The sequence below is a fragment of the Sander vitreus genome, chromosome 2 (genome assembly GCF_031162955.1).
Source record: "Sander vitreus isolate 19-12246 chromosome 2, sanVit1, whole genome shotgun sequence".
NCBI lineage: Eukaryota > Metazoa > Chordata > Actinopteri > Perciformes > Percidae > Sander > Sander vitreus.
In genome coordinates this window covers 19,913,987-19,932,058 of record NC_135856.1, presented here as the reverse complement: position 1 = coordinate 19,932,058, position 18,072 = coordinate 19,913,987, and the positions used below count along the sequence as shown (strand labels likewise).

Here is an 18,072-nt window from a genome sequence, read left to right as displayed (position 1 = left end):
AAGAGATCGGGGAGGCAGAGGGATGCACTCAGGAGGAGGCTGATGGCAGAGGTTTCACCCCGCCTTTGAGTGTGGCCGTTTGAAGCAGCTATACAAAGTTTTATCTTTAGAAGTGGTAAACAGCACATCTTACGACCTGGTTTGTTTGAAACATGTTGAGGCCTTGAGACGTGCCACAAAATTAGATAATAACATAGCACCAGTCTTAGTGTGTGTTGGACATATCCTCAAACTAATTGGCAATTAATCTAATTATTACAAACCATTTGGCACATATGGTGAACCTGGAGCTGCAGGGGACCATAGGGGTCTGGGGCCCCTGGGCATTTCGTCTGCATCGACCAGTTTGTAATCCAGCCTGGGTCACAATGAGATATTGTCCTACATATGTTATATCTGTGTTTAATGGCGCGATTCAGACTATAAATATCACAAGGTAATGAGAAATGGTAGCCTGATGATTGAATGTTTAAACAGTTTTACACAGGGAGTGTATCTCTCTGGAAAGCATTTGGATGTCTTAAGTTACATGTCATTTAGCTGACACTTTTATCTAAAGCAACTTACAATTGCTATATATGTCAAAGGTCGCACACCTCTGGAGCAATTAGGTCAGGGACACATTGATGTATTGCAGTGGGAATCAAACCCAGGTCTCCCACACAAAAGGCATGGGTCATAGCCACTGCGCCATCAGCACTCCGTTCACCCAGTGTATGTGCAAGAGATCTACAGAAGCGCTAGAAGCCTTTTTTTCACATCTTTTTGGCTCATGACATAGCATATGTATGGACTAATGTTGAGACTTCTGGCCCCTGCATCCACCAGCATAAATATTTAATATAATAATACACCTCTCAGATAATCCTACGCCCACATGCACGCAGGTCTAAAGCAGAAGCCTGACAGAGTAGGCTACCATCTGTATTACATTGATTTCCAGAGATAGATGGCTGTTGTTGCCATACGAGGCATCCTATCTGCCTGTGGAGATGCCCTTCCCACGGGTGATCTGTTTGCTGTGCCCCCTCCACAGCTGCCCGGCAGCTGTAGCCTTGGACATCATAACACTAACAGAGGTGTTGCAGACCAATATGGCTCAAATGTGGGATATGAAATAGCCTATTGGCAGATTAGTGATTGCTGATTTCTTTCACCCAACAAAAATTAAGCCACATGATTATCTGGTTCAGTATATCTAATGTAAGTGTTGTAAACTAATTGTGGTCACACAATTCTGTGTCCCTTCTGTCGGAGTGCACAGCTGGGGTTTTTTATAGGCTACATCCATGTGTACAGCAAGCCAACTGTTACTTTTTTCAAAAATTATTTTTAGAATATAGACTATTTTAGCACTATTAATGAACACCATAATCAATAATCTAATTAAAAAAGACTTGAACACTTAAAAAATAAGATGACTGTCATTTATTATCTCAATAAATCAAATAATTATTTGATATGTAAAATGTCAGAAAAGGGCGCCCGGATTGCTCAGTTGGTAGAGCAGGCACCCATATGTAGAGGTTTAAAACGTGCGGTATACTAGCTGCAGCCGAGTTGGCGTGCACCAATGTAACGTCAAAATGACATAGATCTCTCTGGCACGCCCGGATTTATAACGAGCGACTAGAGGTCGCGCACAAGGGGGTAAGCTTCTCGTCACAACGCGAACCTCCTATGGCGCCATTTTGATGCTACCAAGCCATCACCTCCCATTAGCATTCCATTGACTGCCATTCATTTTGGCGCCACTATGACAGCGAATAACTTTACATCTGAAGCGTTTAAAGACTCTATTTGTTCATTGTTTATTTCTAAAGAAACACAACAATGTATAAAAGGCTCCATTACCTTGTACCTCACGTTATGGCTCCATAGCAGACGTTTTTTGTAAAAATAGGCTAACTATTGTGTCATAACCACGCGACTTACTGTCGCACAGTAGAGAAATTACCGTACAGTACAGGAGAAGCGTGCAGGCAGTTTCGTCTCACATTAGCTGTTTAAGTTTAATTACTAATGTTAACTAGCATTTTAGTTAGCAATAATTAGCCCGTGCCTATGTTATCTCCTTACATATACCTACACTCGCCGTCTCTGCAAGATTCGGAATGATTGAGATTTCTCTTGGCACAGCTACCAGAAGACTTACAACTTTCAGACAGGTTGCTCACGGCACATTTACGTTGTCTCTCTCAGTTTGAGGCTGCGCACACTCAGCCCTCACCGGAAAAGTGCTTCTAATGGCCTTCACTGGTCTCCGTCCAGCGCAACAGGATCTGTTGGTCCATTATATGTCAATGGTCGCGTACAATTTAATTTTTTTCAGCGACGCACGACAAAACGGAAATAGGAAGCCTGAACGAGCTTGAGGGTAACCGGATGCCAGGACTCTCAGAGCGATTGCAAGTCTCTCTTGTAAACTTACTAGGTTAAGATGAGTTCTTTTATGGTGAATGAAAGGCTTGATCCGACGAAGTAGGTCATCGAAACAAATCGAAGCATTGACGGCAATAGAGCTCAACAGTCCCGCCCGTCCTCTGAGAGACCTTGGGTTCCAGAAGTAAATTTCCCATTAATTTCTCCCATTGATGTCTGGAAAAATCCGTATATAAAAGAGTTTTAGACCATGCCTTAGGCTAACCAGACGGTACGTGACTCATAAGCATACAACGTATCATTTCGAGTAAAAAAAAAGGAACAGAAAATCCAAAAAAAGACAAAGGTACAAGACTGTGTACATATTTTCATTTCAGAGTGAAGGAACTACTCATCCCATAAACCACCGCGCACCACTGAATAAAGGAAGCTACGTTAGTTTAGCTAACAGCTAATTTGGCTAACCGCTAGCTGAGACAGCATGTAATAACTTTGAAAGACCCTCAAAATAAAACCTGAAAATAACCGTTAAAATATATAACAGCTGTTACGTCAGCTGTAGCCTGCTTTTCCCAGTGTTTAGTTGGAGTTAACGTTATTTCGGTTAGGCTGAATCAAGCTGTCAGCTAGTGGTTAGCTGAATTAACATTAGCATGGAACAGATCGTGATTCGTGCAGTGTTGTAAATCCTCGTTAAACAGGATTATCATCTATATGAACATATACAATCACTTAGTCATGTCGGCATGCTGGTTTTAAGTCTACCAACGACGGTTACGATTTTATGGCTTATACTCCAATTGTCAATGGAGAAATTGCATTGTATTTTTACTTCCGGAACCCGCTGTGTGCGGGACTGTTGAGCTCTATGCTACTGCCAGTTCTGCTGTTGTTTACCTTTTTCTTCTTCTTCTAGTCCGTAGAAATAGCAAAATCGGTAGCCTTTCCTCATTAGCGCCACCTCTGTTCAGTAGAAGACTGCAACTAGTGTCGCGATCACCACGCGTGAGTATAAACAGTTACGGCGCTCCCATGACATCACACTGGCGCGACAGCTCGGCTGCAGCGAGTATACCCTTCTTATATACTATGAGTATACCCCACGTTTTACTCCTTGACACAGCGGGCCCGGATTCGACTCCGACCTACGGCCCTTTGCTGCATGTCATTCCCCCTCTCTCACTTCTTTCATTTCTTCAGCTGTCCTGTCAATAAAGGCCTAAAAATGCCCAAAACATAATCTTAACATTTTTTTTTTTTCAGAAAACAGTGAAAAATGTTCACTGTTGTTTGGCATGTTTTCTGATTTTGTCCAAAACCCCTAAGATGTCCAGTTTACAAGAAAACAGAAAAGGTAGCAAATATTCACAATTGGTTGCTGTTACAAGGGAATGTTTTCCATTTTTGCTTTTAAAAAAATACTAAAACGATTCATCAATTATCAAAAAAGTTGCCGATTAATTTTCGACTAATAGACCTTTTACACGGCAGACATGTTGACATGTCATAGTAGGAAAAACACAGGTGTATTCAAAACCATTAATGATGGCTGAATTCCACTTAGGAGAGGCCCTGGTATTGTGCATGCTGACTCATTGGAATAGCTTACTGGGACACTGGGCCATCGTTAAAGTTATCAATTTCAGCTGTGCTTTTCCTACTATGACAAGTCAAAATGTCTGCTGTGAAAAAGGTCCATCGATTAATCAATTAATTGGTGTGTTTTACCTCTGCTACTTTTGTAGTTCCTGTCAGGCCAAATTCAGGGCAAATGAATCAAGGCTTTGAACGTCATGACGTGATAATCAATCTCAGTTCTCGCGAGAACACACGACTGTTTGAAAACAGGCGGCAGTGTTGTGAGAAGAAAACGGAAGAGAAGGTACATTTCTAAACGTCACGATAAGTTTAATTATTCAGTAAAATATAATGTTTGCTTTGATGTGCTAATAAAGGATGTTGTAAAGTGTCTCTAGGGAATTGTATTCCATACGACGTAGCTATGGTATGTTGTTTTTCTGCTCTTCTTTCAGTGGGAGTTGGATCGAGGAGGGGCTTTTAGCTAATAAGACAGAGACAAACCGGATACTGCCGTTAGCATTCAGTTAAAACGTTACTGGAGGTGTTAGTTACTGTGAGGAAAGCTCTTGCGGCTGATTGACTGGTTCTGTCTTTTAATTTGGTTTTCTGTGAAGGAAAGATGACTGCAGACAATGAAATAGAGATTAAAGAGGCGTTTCAGCGCGCTCAGAAGGGCCACAATAACAAGGCAAAGCTGGTGGCAAGCCTGAACAGCCGCTACAACAAGGTAAGTACTGTGTGTTATGTGAAGCTATTATTATATGTACTCTCGTCTCTACACTGTTTTATTAGATAGCCCCAAATGTAACTTGAAAAGGTAGTGGCAAAGTTTAAATCCACTACTTAAAAGTATTTAAGTTGGAGCAGACCTTAAGTTTTCTAAAGGTTTGTTCTAAATATGTGGTGCAAAGAAACTGAAAGCTGCTTCTCTGTGTTTTGTTTTGACCCTGGGGACAGTAAGCTAGCCTGTCGACCTGAGAGGTCCGGATCGATGTATTCTGTTGTGAATGAATATTGCCAAAACTCATGACTTGGTTTCACATATTGCCCATTTCCACCATAGTTTTTCAAAATATTGTTTCTCCTGGTTTGCATCCTCTGTCACCTGGGATTGACATCCTTTCATCTCCTCAACCAGCTTGAGGACAAGACACTGTTCCATGAGGAGTTTGTCCACTACCTGAAGTACGCAATGATTGTCTACAAGCGTGAACCTGCAGTTGAAAATGTCATAGAGTTTGTCGTGAGGTTTGCCACGAGTTTCCAGTCTCCACCTAAAACAGAGGAGGAAGAAGAAGAAGAAGAAGAAGATGCTGAGGATGATCATCCATTTTTGAGTTTCATCTTCAATTTCCTGTTGGAGGTATAAACATTATTACATGAGTTTATGTTTGTTCTATGTATACTAAATGATTACAAGAGATCAACTTTGTGATAGATGCATGTTTATCATTTGCAGCAAACTTTAAAAATGAATCTTTTAATCCCCAATACTTTTCCTACATTGATAACAAAAACCTCTCTGACTTTGTTGTGAGAATTTGCTGTACAGTGAAGCCCTGGTGTGATTGATGTGTCTGCTGCCTCTTAATCTGATTTTGTCCTGTCCCATCTGTCTCCTCTCTCTTCCTGTTGGACTCCATCTGTTTCTCACTCCTACACTTTCCTTTGGTATGCAACCCCCTTTTTCTCTGTTCCGCTTGTCCTTTTTTCCTTTGATCCATGTCCACTCTTGTCGGCCTGTTTCTCCCCAATCCCATCTCGCTCCTCTTTTTTCCACTTCTTCTCCCAAACTGTTTGGACTGCCTTCCTTTCTTCTCAGTCTCATAAAGCCAATAGCCATGCGGTGCGTTTTCGTGTGTGCCAGCTGATCAACAAGTTGCTAGGCAGTATGGCAGAAAATGCCCAGATAGACGATGACCTCTTTGATCGCATCCACCAAGCCATGCTGGTCCGTGTCACTGACAAGTTCCCCAACGTAAGGATTCAGGCTGCTTTGGCCATGACGCGTTTACAACAGCCAAAGGATCCTGACTGTCCAACCATCAATGGTTTGTGTTTGTTTTTCTATCCCTGCCTACACTGTTTTTCAGTTGACAGAACACACTCGAGCAAATGCAGAAAAATATTATGCTTTCATCTTTTTAGAATAATATGTTCAACTTTAAAATGCAGCTTATAGTGCATTTCTATGATGACCAAATTTGAGACCTCATTGTTTAAACGTATCTATTGTACTAAGATTACAAGGCCATGAAGAGAGTGGAAACGCCCATTCCCACTGGTCAAGTGTCACTTTGGTCTTAGTATAGTCTTTAATCACCACTCTTTGGAGTAGCCTTTTTGTGTGTGATTTGTATATGTACAGTATGTTTTTATATCTTTCTCCTTGTCATTGGCCCTCTAATTGTCTTATGTCTTTTTCTTTCCACTGTTCAGCGTACATGTTGATTCTGGATAATGATACTAATGCTGAGGTGCGACGTGCCGTTCTTTCCTGCATTGCGATGTCCCCTCGGACCCTCCCTAAAGTACTCGCACGCACCCGGGACATCAAAGAGAACGTCCGCAAGCTAGCTTACCAGGTAGCTACAAATGCAGTCAAATGTTCCGGTATAAATTCATGCACACACAAGTACATCAACAAATAACAACATAATAAAGTTGTTGATCTGACTGAACACTCCTTCTTGTTAAACGTTGTGTTTTAAACGTTCTATCTTTTTTGTTATCCGTTTTAAGGTTCTGGCTGACAAAGTTCACATTAAAGCTTTGACCATCGCACAGAGAGTTAGTCTACTGCAGCAGGGTCTCCATGACACCTCGGGTAATAATGATTTCCTTTTTCCTGTGTGCGTGCGACATTACATTTACACAGACACATTGTTCAATTATGTACTTGCACTTTCAGTAAGCAAAAAATCCATTAAAGCTGCAAGAAACAAAACATTTTTATTAGCAGTTAATCTGTTCACTTATTGTCAGAATTGTTTATTTTATGAATTTAAAAAAAGAAAAAATGTGGTGTGGTCTTTAAAGTGCTCATATTATGCTTTTTGGCTTCTTCCCTTTCCTTTATTGTGTTATATATCTTTTTGTGCACGTTTATAGGTTTACAAAGTGAAGAAGCCCAAAGTCCACCCCAAAGGGACTTACCATCTCCAACAGAAAACACTGTTCACAAACTGCTCCAAACAGCTCTATTGTAGTCCAGCCTTTACTTCAGAGACAAACGTGCGTCACTTTGTAACACACGTTATAATGCTCGTCTAGGCTAGCTGCTAGCATGGCACTCCCTCATACTCTGCAACTGACAAGCTAGCATTACTTACTCTGCATGTCTCCCAACAAAGATGGTACAGAATTGAGATGTCTCACTCGGTAGCTAAAACAGAGAGCTCAACACACAGGGTGAAAAGAGGAGCTGCAGCAATGTGTAGTACAACAAATATATGGTGTTTTCTGAAAATTAAACCACATAAACCTATTCTGGTACAACCTCTAAATACAATTATGAACCTGAAAATGAGCATAATATGATCACTTTAAATGTTTTGACCAGCAGTGCAAAATAGCAGGAAAAAGTGCACGTTCTCACATATTGTAGTTGCTGCAACCAGTGATTTATAAAAAGAAAGGGAAAAAAAGAAGTAATGGCTGGCTAAAACAACTACTCATTTTCGAGTAATTTTCTGTTGATCATGAATTGATTGATTGATGATTGTTTCAGCTCTAAATTCCATTGTGGCTATTTAATATGTCTGATTGTCTGTGTGTGTTGTAGAAGCGGTGAGGGAGGTGGTTTGTTCTCGCGTACTGCCGTCCTGGATGCTTCGGCTGGATGGTAACGTCATAGAGCTGCTCCACAGGCTGGATGTAGAGAACTGTGCCCAAACAGCTCTGGACACAGTGAAAGCCATCTTCAAAGGCACACCTACTGAAGAACTGCTGCAGAACAGAGCGCAGCTCGACAACAGGTATACTTCAAACTCGATCTCTCTGGCTCTCGCATGTTGTCGCATAATTAATGAATCGTCTGAAGTTAGAGATTATGTGTGTTTTCAACAGGAAGCTGATCCCAGTGGACTCTCTGTCCTGTGAGAATGTGCTTTACTGGAGAGCTCTGTATGAGTTAATCAAGGCTAAAGGAGAAGATGGTGATGAAATACTGGAGCAAGTGTTACCAGACGCTGCCACTTATGCAGACTACCTCTGCGGGTAAGAGAAGAGACAGTTCACTGGATTGCATTGATAGTTTTCTTGTTGTCTGCTGTATATTTTAGCCCTACCGTGGAGTAAATTCTGGACCAGAGCATTGATTAGTAGCAACAGGCTCTACAGTGATTTATTGTTGTAGTTAAAGGATGGTTTCACAATTTTAAAACAAGTATGTCTTAAAAGTCAGGTGCCCATATGAACACTGAAACGGTTTGGTCTTGCTGTAAACATTCCTCCTGTTCATATTTGGGACAAACATCCAGTTCTTCCATGTAAAAACACATGCAAAACTATATCTGTTTCATTAGTAGACTAAGTTACACAAATGAAGTAGGTATCTTTTAAAGTTTAAACTTTTTTTGTTCCTTCACTGCAGCTCAGAATGTAAACAGTATGGGACACTTTAAAGAGAGAATTATCTACTAAAAAGGCTGTAACTTTGGAATGTATTTACCTTTTTGTTTAATGGTACGTGTCCATATAGGTGTTTTCACAGAAGATATCGCCCCGCTTCACAGCATTGCACGCTAGTGGGCTTTCCACCAGGACTGATCAGTTTCTCTTCACTGACCACTGACAAGCAAAGAAAACAGGCTACAGCCTCATACAACAAGCCTGATGGCTGCGCCTGATTGGGCGAAAGGGTCAGGTGGGGCTCTCTGCTCCCAGCTTTCAAAACGGACCATAATGTCTCGTTTGGAATTCAATATCTTATTTTACAAAATTAGTTCACCGAAACATGCATCTGAAAAAAATTAAGCAAGAAATAGGCTATTCAGCTGCTGAATCTGTCTTCGTTTCAGATCGATAACAGTCAGTTTAAAAGATTTTCGTTAGATTTTGAGAGGTGTCAAGCCGAGCTGGCTACTCCTCATTTGCATAAAGTTGCCTGGATTCAACTTTATGCAAACCAAGTATTAAAAAGTGAAAGTTTGATTTATGATTGTTAATCTGTCCCATTACTTTTGGTCCCTTAAAAAGTGGGAGGCACATATACAAACTGTTGTAATTCCTACACCGTTCACCTGATTTGGATGTAAATACCCTCAAATTAAAGCTGAAAGTCTGCAGTTAAAGCACATCTTGTTCGTTTCATTTCAACTCCATTGTGGTGGTGTATAGAGCCAAAAAGATTAGAATTGTGTCGATGTCCCAATATTTATGGACCTGTGTGTGTGTGTATGTATGTATATATATATATATTTCATTTCTATGGGTGCGGCTCTGCAGTGCATTTTGGTAGCATCAGGGGGACATGGAGCTTATTATCTAAACACTGGTATCAGATCGGAACTCGTTATTGGCTGGTGCCCAAGTCCAGGTATCATATCGGGACCGAAAAAGTCGGATCGGTGCATCCCTAATTTTTAACACAGACTTCAAGAAATTGTAAACCTAACCTTTAAAATAGTATTACGTAGTTAATGTTACTCAGAATCTAGTAGTTAACTAGAACACCTAACTGAGTAGCCATAATGCTCATGTACTCAGGTATCTGAATGCAGCTCCAGTGTTCTCAGAGGAGCTCTTTCTGTATGCAACGGTGTGGCTAACTCATTGCTTAAAAAAATATTATTATAAAAGTTTTTTATTTTTTAGGTTTTTTTATTTACTTAATCAAAGCCAGATACTTGAAAAACAGCTGTCATCAAGTTAACAAACCTCAGGGACCCAACGGATAATGTACTATAACTACTTTGATATGTAGCTGCAGACCGGCACTTAATATTCTACAACACTACTAACACTGAATTTGCTGTTTCTTTGCGCCAATAATGTTTTATTCTTCTAGATCTAGTTTTGCTTTTGATGGCTAGACCACAACATTCATCTGGAGACATTGTGATTGAGATTAAGAAACTTCTACAAAGCCTTCTTTCATCTTCAAGTTAGCTTTGACCAAACTGCATACTACACACTGAATATACTCTGAATTGGTTGCTTATCTAATAATCTTATATTGACATAAATCACAGAATGCCTTCTTCCACACTCATTTCTACTTTTTAGGACTCAAATATCCTTTCTATGCATCAATGTAGGAGCATTCTGCTGTTTTACCATCTGCCTAATGCATGTGATGCTGTAGTGTGAAATGCTCCTTAGTGGCCCTGTTAACATTGATCTAATCTGACCGTGCTCTGATAGCTGTTGTATTCCCTGAGTTGTATGACTCTTGACCCTTGCAGGTATCTGAAGGCAGTGCCTTTGCTGTCAGAGGAACAGAGGGCTGACTTTGCCCAGCTGGAGCTCGTCATGACCAAGGAGTTCATCTCCCAACAGCTCATCCATCTCATCGGATGTCTGGACACCAATGAGGAGGGCGGCAGGTTAGTTAGTTAGTTAGATAGATAATACATGTAATGCTACACTGTTTCTTAGATATGTCAATGCAATTGGCTTCCTTTATCGTGTTGACTCACTTCTGGCCTCATTTTTATCCTGATTAGTTACAATATGACCAGTGTAGGAGTTAGACCAGTCTAGTTAAAGTTGTGGACTGGATTATTTGTTGGGCTTTTTGACCTTTTATTGGATAAGACAGGAACGTGGCAAGGGCTGAGCCTTGGTATATGGGACACAGCAGCTATTTGCTGTTTAAATACATTTGAAATTCCGACAATATATTGAAATCTGCAATATGTGTACATTTAGTTGGGTAAGAAATCTATAGTGTCAGTAATGTGTGTCCAGCCCTTTTTTGTTTTGCCTGGCAACATCCTTAATTTTGTCCAGTTTGCCAGATATTATCATCAGCTTGTTGAGGTGTTTATAGTCAGACTTGTAATGTTGTAATGCTTTTGTAGGAAGCGTGTGGTGGCTGTCCTGCAGGAGATGTTGGCTCTTCCACAGACTCCCTCCTCCCTGGTCTCCCTTCTCATGGAAAAACTCCTCACCCTCATTCCTGATGACCACAGACGCATACAGACCGTAGGTTACATTTTACACTTAAATGTGCCCTTCATAGATTTAGTTGACAGACCAATTAGGCAAAAATGAAGATACAAAAGCTGAAATTTTCTTATCAATGTTTCCAGATGTTGAATGCGTGAATTAAACTGTCCTATGCTACTAAAGGTTTGAGATGTCACATAATTAAACAGATTTTCTATTCAGTGGGGGTATCGTTACCACAGAGATTGATGTTTAAATGAGCTGGCTTTGTGTTCCACAGGTGGCAGAACTCATCTCAGATCTGAGGGAGCCCATCAATGAGGCCAGTCAGCCAGTGGATGAGAACATGAGCCGCAGGCAGCAGGTCCAGGTGGTCAACACTCTGCCAACTAAACGCACCCAGAAGCAATTAGATTCAGTAATCCCGTCCAAATACCCCACTGTTTTTTTTTGGATGGATGAAAACCCCACATATTGGCACACTGCTAACTTGTATTTGGTAAAAGTTACAATCATTACAAAGCTACAGAACGATTGAATCCCACAAACAGATATTCAGGTTTCCTTTATTCTGAATAAACCGAATAACTAAATACATGAAAGGTTTACGCATTTTAAAATTGAGATAACTAACAAACTATCTTATCTTTCCTAAGTCTTCTCTGCTCTGTGCTCTATTTACATTCCATCTGTTTCTATTTGTCCATCCCTCTGTACCTCCAGCTAGCAGATGGTTTGTGTTTTGAGGCAAAGCATGTTTTCAGTGAGGTGGAAGGTGCATATCATGTGTGCCAATCTGGTCCTTGCCTGGTTTATTCAGGTCCAGTAGTTTTCCCTTTTTAATATTGAAACATTGTTTCCCTTCTTTAACCTCAGTGAGAGTCAGTGGTTACACAGTAGAGTTTAGATGCTCTGCCCGAGCCCGAACCGGACCCGACCCACGGGCCGGGCTGATATATAATCATTACTTTATTAGCCTTATTCGGTGGGGAGAAATATATGCCTCTCCAGCTTCTCCTGTAGCTCTGGGTGTATGTCCTGCACTGACTTGAGTGAGGTAAACTGTGCTACATTGTGTCTCCCCCATCTGCAGCACTGTTGTAGGCCAGTGCGTCAGCATGCAGACCGTGGCGAAGGACTTAGGTGATAGAGACAAGAAAGTCTCCTATATGGTTCCAGGGCTTTGGTTATGTTGCTGCCTTGATCTGTTACCCACACTATTCGGCTGAGGGAGCTAGGGTCGAGTTTTTTTTTTTTTTTAATAATTTTTTTTAACGTTTCTTCATTCAGATCCATTTGCGATCCGTTCCATTCTGAATAAACAAACAGTGCAGTTTACTTGCTTCGTCCTTGTTGCATTATTCATTAAGATAATTCTAAAGAGATTTCTGTGGTTCAAACAACTCTAAATTGTAGTTGAGAACGTGAGTTATAACGGCCCACGTATTAAAAAATTGTCGGGCTTAAATTGGGCTTGGGCTCATAATTACAGTTAATGGGCCGGGCTCTCACACAACGTGCTCGGGTAGGGTTGGGCTTGATTTTTTTGGGCCCGATCTAAGCTCTATTACACAGTAGGAACACAATAAGGCACAGAGGGATTGCTCACAACTTTGTGTGTATTTAATATCGTGGAGGCCAAACAGCTGCTGAGGAAGTTAATCCTTGCCCAGGTGTATGACTTCCATTGACTTCCATTGCACCTGCTCACTCGCCAGCTCTACCTTTTTCAGTCCGTAAAGGCAAAGTAGGCCCTGGAGGTTTGTCACCTGGCCCAGTGCCCCGGGTGGTGGTGGTGGTGTTTTTCCTGTAAATAGAGGTGTAGTTGCCCGGCTCAACAGTCAAGAATCCTCTGGAGTGTATTTCAGCTGTTTATTTTCCCTCCAGCTAGCAGAGGTGAAGGTGAGTATCTTGGAGGCTAAACAAACCCTGGAGGACTGTATCACTACCCAGGACTTCAGCCGTGCTGCAGAGCTGAAGGACTCCATCACCGAGCTGGAGAACCACAGGAACCAGATTATTCAGGAAATCGCAGAGCGCAGCCAGCCGGCCGACAAGGAGACCCGCACCGAGAAGGCACGTAGTCATACAGGAAGCACCGCCTCATTTAATAATTTACCCTATATAGTTTAAGAGATTTTCCTCCTGGAATAAAAATGAAGGTAGTTCTTAACACCTTTTTAGTTTACTTTCTTTTATCTTTCTTTTTTTTTCAGAATGACCCGGAGACTCTTCTAAGGTGTCTAACAATGTGTGTAGAACTGCTGAAGAAAATGAGCATCAAGACACGAATTGGTCCAACTATAAGTGCCTTAATGTCCTCACTGGTAAATCCACACTGCACACATGATCATATTTTTCAGTATATGTACAGATACATTGAGTATCAGAACCAAATTATCTGCCATAGTTTTGGTTAGCATAGCAAAAATAAAAAATTGGCTTATTTACTCTACAACAGTAAACTGAATATCTTTGAGTTGTGGACAAAACGAGACATTTGAGGATGTCTTTTCATAGACCAAACAACTAGAGCTGGGCAATATATCGATATATCGATATCGTGATATGAGACTAGATATCGTCTTAGATTTTGAATATCGTAATATGGCATAAGTGTGGTCTTTTCCTGGTTTTAAAGGCTGCATTATAGTAAAGTGATGTCATTTTCTGAACTTACCAGACTGTTACTGTAACTGTTCTATTATTTGTCTTTACCCACTTAGTCATTATATATATACACACACACACACACACATTACTGATGATTTATCAAAATTCTCAGTGTTAATATTTTGTGAAAGCACCAATAGTCAACACTACAGTATCGTTGCGGTATCGATATCGACATATTTGGTAAAAAATATCGTGATATTTGATTTTCTCCATATCGCCCAGCCCTACAAACAACTAACCAAATAATCCAGAAAATGAAAATAATCGTTAGTTGCAGCCCCATATTAAGACATAGGGATTAATGCAGATTATAACAAAGTCAACAGGATATTCTTTCTCCTGTATGTCTAAAAGGATCCAATGTTGTTTCACTTGCATTTCTAACTTTGTACCACCTTGTCTCTCAGGCTGAGACCTTTTCTACAAAGTTACTGGTTTAAAAAAAGGAAACCTCTACATCAAATGTCACAGATGGCTCTGTCTGATGGCTCTTAGCTCTTTAACTCTTTACAATTATAGTAATTTCTTTCAATGACGTCCAAAGTCTTACCATTTGATGAAACCTTTGAGTCATCTGTGATTATTTGCTATTATTAGTTTTATTTGTCATCTTATGTTGGCAAACATTTGTGGAGGTATGGAGTAAAGTAAAGTCAGTAAAAGTTGGTGGATGTCACTATTTTCTCCATCTCTGCCAGGTCCTCCCCAGTATAGCAAATGCTCACCCTGCTGTCCGTAACATGGCCGTGCTGTGTCTGGGAACATGCACCCTGCACAGCAAGGAGCTGGCCAAAACCCACATGGTCCTGCTGCTGCAGGTAATGTAATACACGTGTGTTTTATCCACCAAACATTAAAATACACTTATAAATATTGTACATGTTAAACAGTCCACCCAAATTACAATAAAACAAGTAGAAAAATATATTTTTTTGTAATTCTCTCTCTCTCTCTCTCTCTCTCTCTCTCTCTCTCTCTCTCTCTCTCTCTCTCTCAGATTGCCCAGCTGGATGAGGTAAAGATCCGTATCAGTGCTCTGCGGGCCATCATCGACCTGCTGCTGCTGTTTGGCTTCCAGCTGCTCTCTGATCCAGCTGCTACTCAGACAGTCCTGCACTCCCAATCACCAGACAGACAGGAGCAGAACGGACCGATGGCCGAGGAGAAGGGAGATGTACCAGAGGACACCGCACAGAGTATACTTGTGATGCTTTCAGAGTTCCTGGACAGTGAGGTGAGGTTGAGGGTGAAATATTTACTCAACAAACTAAAGTATGTATCAAGTTCTCCTGGGTGTAAAGTAGCCAGAGACAGTTTTATTGTATTAATCTGTGTTCAACATTTTCAGGTGTCTGACTTACGCACAGAGACAGCGGAGGGCCTGGCCAAATTAATGTACAACGGCCGTATCTCCAGCGCCAAGATGTTCTCCCGTCTGGTGCTGCTGTGGTACAATCCTGTCACCGAGGACGACACCCGGCTACGCCACTGCCTCGGCGTCTTCTTCCAGCTCTACGCCCGCGAGAGCAGGTCACACATGCACACATACGCAGGCAAACCATGAGCTATGTGGTTATTTAATTTATTACACCCGTGCTTTTCCCGTCCTCTTGTTATTAGTTCGATTACTGGCCTGGGTGAAGTTGTTAGTTATGTGATATAAACTAATATGGAGAGTGTCTTTGTGTTTATTAGGGTCCACCAGGAGGTGGTGGAGGAGGGCTTCCTGCCGACTGTTCGAACTCTGATGAATGCTCCAGCCACCTCTCCGCTAGCTGAGGTGGATATTAACAATGTGGTCGAGCTACTTGTTGAGCTGACTCGTCCGAGTACGCTTATTAAGGCCTCCGCTAACACAGAGGTAAGAAAAATACCCAGAACTACTGTGAACTCCCCAAACCCTCAGTGATCAATCTGGCTTGTTCCTTATTAGCGTTTGTTTTTACTGGTGCTCTGTGGGTAGAAAGCAATGTAATGAAAAGCTCAAATGCATAAACATTTCTCCATCACAGATGAAGTCTGCAGATTGTTCTCTTGAATGCTTCAGTTCACGTTAGAACATGCAGAGCTTTCACAACAAACTATTTACAATTGTTTAAGTCAACTTTAAAAAAATAAAATAAAAAAAAGGCTTAATATGATAACATCTCAATGAGGCAAAAACAAATTGAATGTATTGAGTTAATATGTCTTTAGGAGGTGTGTGTCCATGACTACTTGGCGGTGCGTATGTGTGGGGAGATGTTGAAGGACCCCACAGCCCCTGAGGTGCGTCTCTATGCCAAGACTCTAAGCAACCTGGAGCTCAGCAGAGATGAGACTGTCAGGAAAGACCTGCATATGCTGCTGCAGCAGCTTGTACAGGTACAGACACCACAACACGAAAGAGTCTAGTCATGCTAGCAACTCTGTGAGGCTGTACTTGGGCACAGCGATGCCCTAAGCTAAACGCTTACAAACCCAATGACAATGCTAACATGCTGTTGTTAAGTAGGTTTAGTGTTTACAATGTTAACCATTAATTCCGCGTGTTAGCATGCTAATTGGCACCAAACACAAAGAACAGCTGAGGCTAGTGGTACTATAATTAGTTTAATTTAATCATAAAACAAAGCATTGCACACATTGAAATTTTGATCTGATGATGGTGCTAGATGAAAAGTTATGGGATTGCCAAACTTATTACATTTCTTCCTGGGGGGGTACATGAATGCATGACCTAGTCTCATGGCATTCCATCCAAGAGATGCCGAGATATTTCCCTCAAAAGCACAAATGTGAACGTCATGGTGGCGCTAAAGGAAAAGTCAGGGGACTACCACAGTCAGTAGGATTCATGAATGTCTTTACAAAATGTCGTGGCAATCCATCGAGACCAGTGTTGAGATATTTCAGTCTGGACCAAAAGAACGACATACATTGCCGTCCCTAGTACCACGTCCATCCCAAGAACACACAGCCTCTCATACTATTTGATGTATTTATAGATCTGCCTCTTGAAAGGCCTGATGTTTAATTTCTCCTCTTTCCGTCCTTTTCTTCAGGTGGTGAAGGATCGTGTCTGTCTTCGTGCTCTGGAGAAAATGATTTATCAGCTAGTGGACTCAAAAGAACAGGCTGAGCTCCTCAGCGCCAGCGCACTACAACCAGTGGATGTCAATGCAGATGGTACACATGCAAACGCTGACAGTCTGTAAAAGACAACCTGACATCTCACCGAGCATCCGTAACAAATGTTGCTTTCTCTGTGTCTAACTAGATTTAAACCCCACACGTTTGTGTCAACTCTTCCTGTAAAAGGATTATGTCTTATTACCAAAATTTTGCTAACTGGATTGAAAATGCCTCTACATCCCATTTGGTGTCTGTCAAGACGGGAATACAGCTAGCACAGAGGAACTGCAAAAATTAGAATTTTCTGTCTTTCTTTCCACAGAGGTGGCAACAGATGATCCATCTAAATCTGCCAAGAGAGCCAAAAGAGGTAATGCAGGTTCTGTATACTCATCTAAAACCGCAGTTGTTCATAGGGCCACTATATTTTTAGAGCTCTTCTTGTCTACTGGAGTCTAGGAGTTGACTCAGCACTGCAAGGTAACCTGAGTGTTTGTGTGCACAGGTCAGAGAAAAGTCTGCACAGCCAAAGGGGGCAGAAAGCCAAGCAGGAGGGCAGAGTCATCAGAGGAGAGGTGCATGTTTTCAGTTAACTCTTGATAGCACATAAGGAAACTAATGTCCTCCCTTTAGAAATATGTATATCTATGATGAATTAACAATTGGATACCATCACTTTATATTCACATTCTCATATTCATCTGCTCCCTTTTGTTGTGGCCAGTGATGGAGAAAATGTTCCAGAGTCAGTTCCTGTGGTGCGTCCCTCACGGAGGGCCAAGACTGCAGCTCTAGAGAAGACAAAGCTGGACCTCAACACCCTTATCAACCAGGAGGCCAATGTGTCATAGGAGTCAGGTTATTAATAGTTCACGCAAAAATGGAAATAAGTTACTTTTTAATTGATACTTGTCTAATAATACTTTTGTAATGTGGAGCTATACACTTACTTTTATAGTGAAAATTAACATCAGTAAATGTAACCAAACCTTCTGACTGAAAGCCCTTACCATGGGGTCACCTCTTTATAAGTTGTCATATTTCCCCTTTTATTTCTGTATGCTTCCCAGTTTTGGATTGTCATTCTAATCATTAAAGTGAAATGTATGTTAATAAAGCATGTCCTCTTTTCATTTTAACAAAACCAGACCAGTGGTCCCCAACCTTCAGTATGGACATTAGTTGTGAGCAGTTCGACAGAAGTGA

At 41.2% G+C, this 18,072-nt stretch overlaps 1 protein-coding gene across 2 annotated transcripts; it reads left to right on the top strand.

Annotated features, from left to right (window-relative positions):
* Positions 1 to 4,195: 4,195 nt before the first annotated feature.
* ncapg (non-SMC condensin I complex, subunit G) lies at positions 4,196 to 18,015 on the top strand. 2 transcript variants are annotated; one of them, XM_078260449.1, is made up of 22 exons: positions 4,196 to 4,264; positions 4,578 to 4,690; positions 5,102 to 5,326; positions 5,786 to 6,014; positions 6,403 to 6,548; positions 6,706 to 6,790; positions 7,748 to 7,940; positions 8,032 to 8,181; positions 10,371 to 10,511; positions 10,989 to 11,112; positions 11,357 to 11,446; positions 12,964 to 13,152; positions 13,293 to 13,403; positions 14,451 to 14,570; positions 14,750 to 14,986; positions 15,101 to 15,282; positions 15,448 to 15,613; positions 15,949 to 16,116; positions 16,797 to 16,920; positions 17,189 to 17,236; positions 17,372 to 17,441; positions 17,591 to 18,015. In XM_078260449.1, the coding sequence occupies exons 2-22, from the start codon at positions 4,583 to 4,585 to the stop codon at positions 17,715 to 17,717; spliced, it is 3,033 nt and encodes a 1,010-aa protein (XP_078116575.1). In that variant the 5' UTR covers positions 4,196 to 4,264; positions 4,578 to 4,582; the 3' UTR covers positions 17,718 to 18,015. The 2 variants fall into 2 exon arrangements, with proteins under 2 accessions (XP_078116575.1, XP_078116584.1); XM_078260458.1 differs by having other exon boundaries at positions 4,218 to 4,264; positions 4,583 to 4,690.
* The last annotated feature ends 57 nt before the right edge of the window (positions 18,016 to 18,072 follow it).

Coding starts and splice junctions, on each gene's coding strand:
- ncapg (XM_078260449.1), top strand. CDS start 4,583: ATGACTGCAGACAATGAAATAGAGATTAAAGAGGCGTTTCAGCGCGCT. Junction 6,791..7,747: donor GGGTCTCCATGACACCTCGG/GTAATAATGATT, acceptor TGTGTGTTGTAG/AAGCGGTGAGGGAGGTGGTT. Junction 15,614..15,948: donor AGGCCTCCGCTAACACAGAG/GTAAGAAAAATA, acceptor ATATGTCTTTAG/GAGGTGTGTGTCCATGACTA.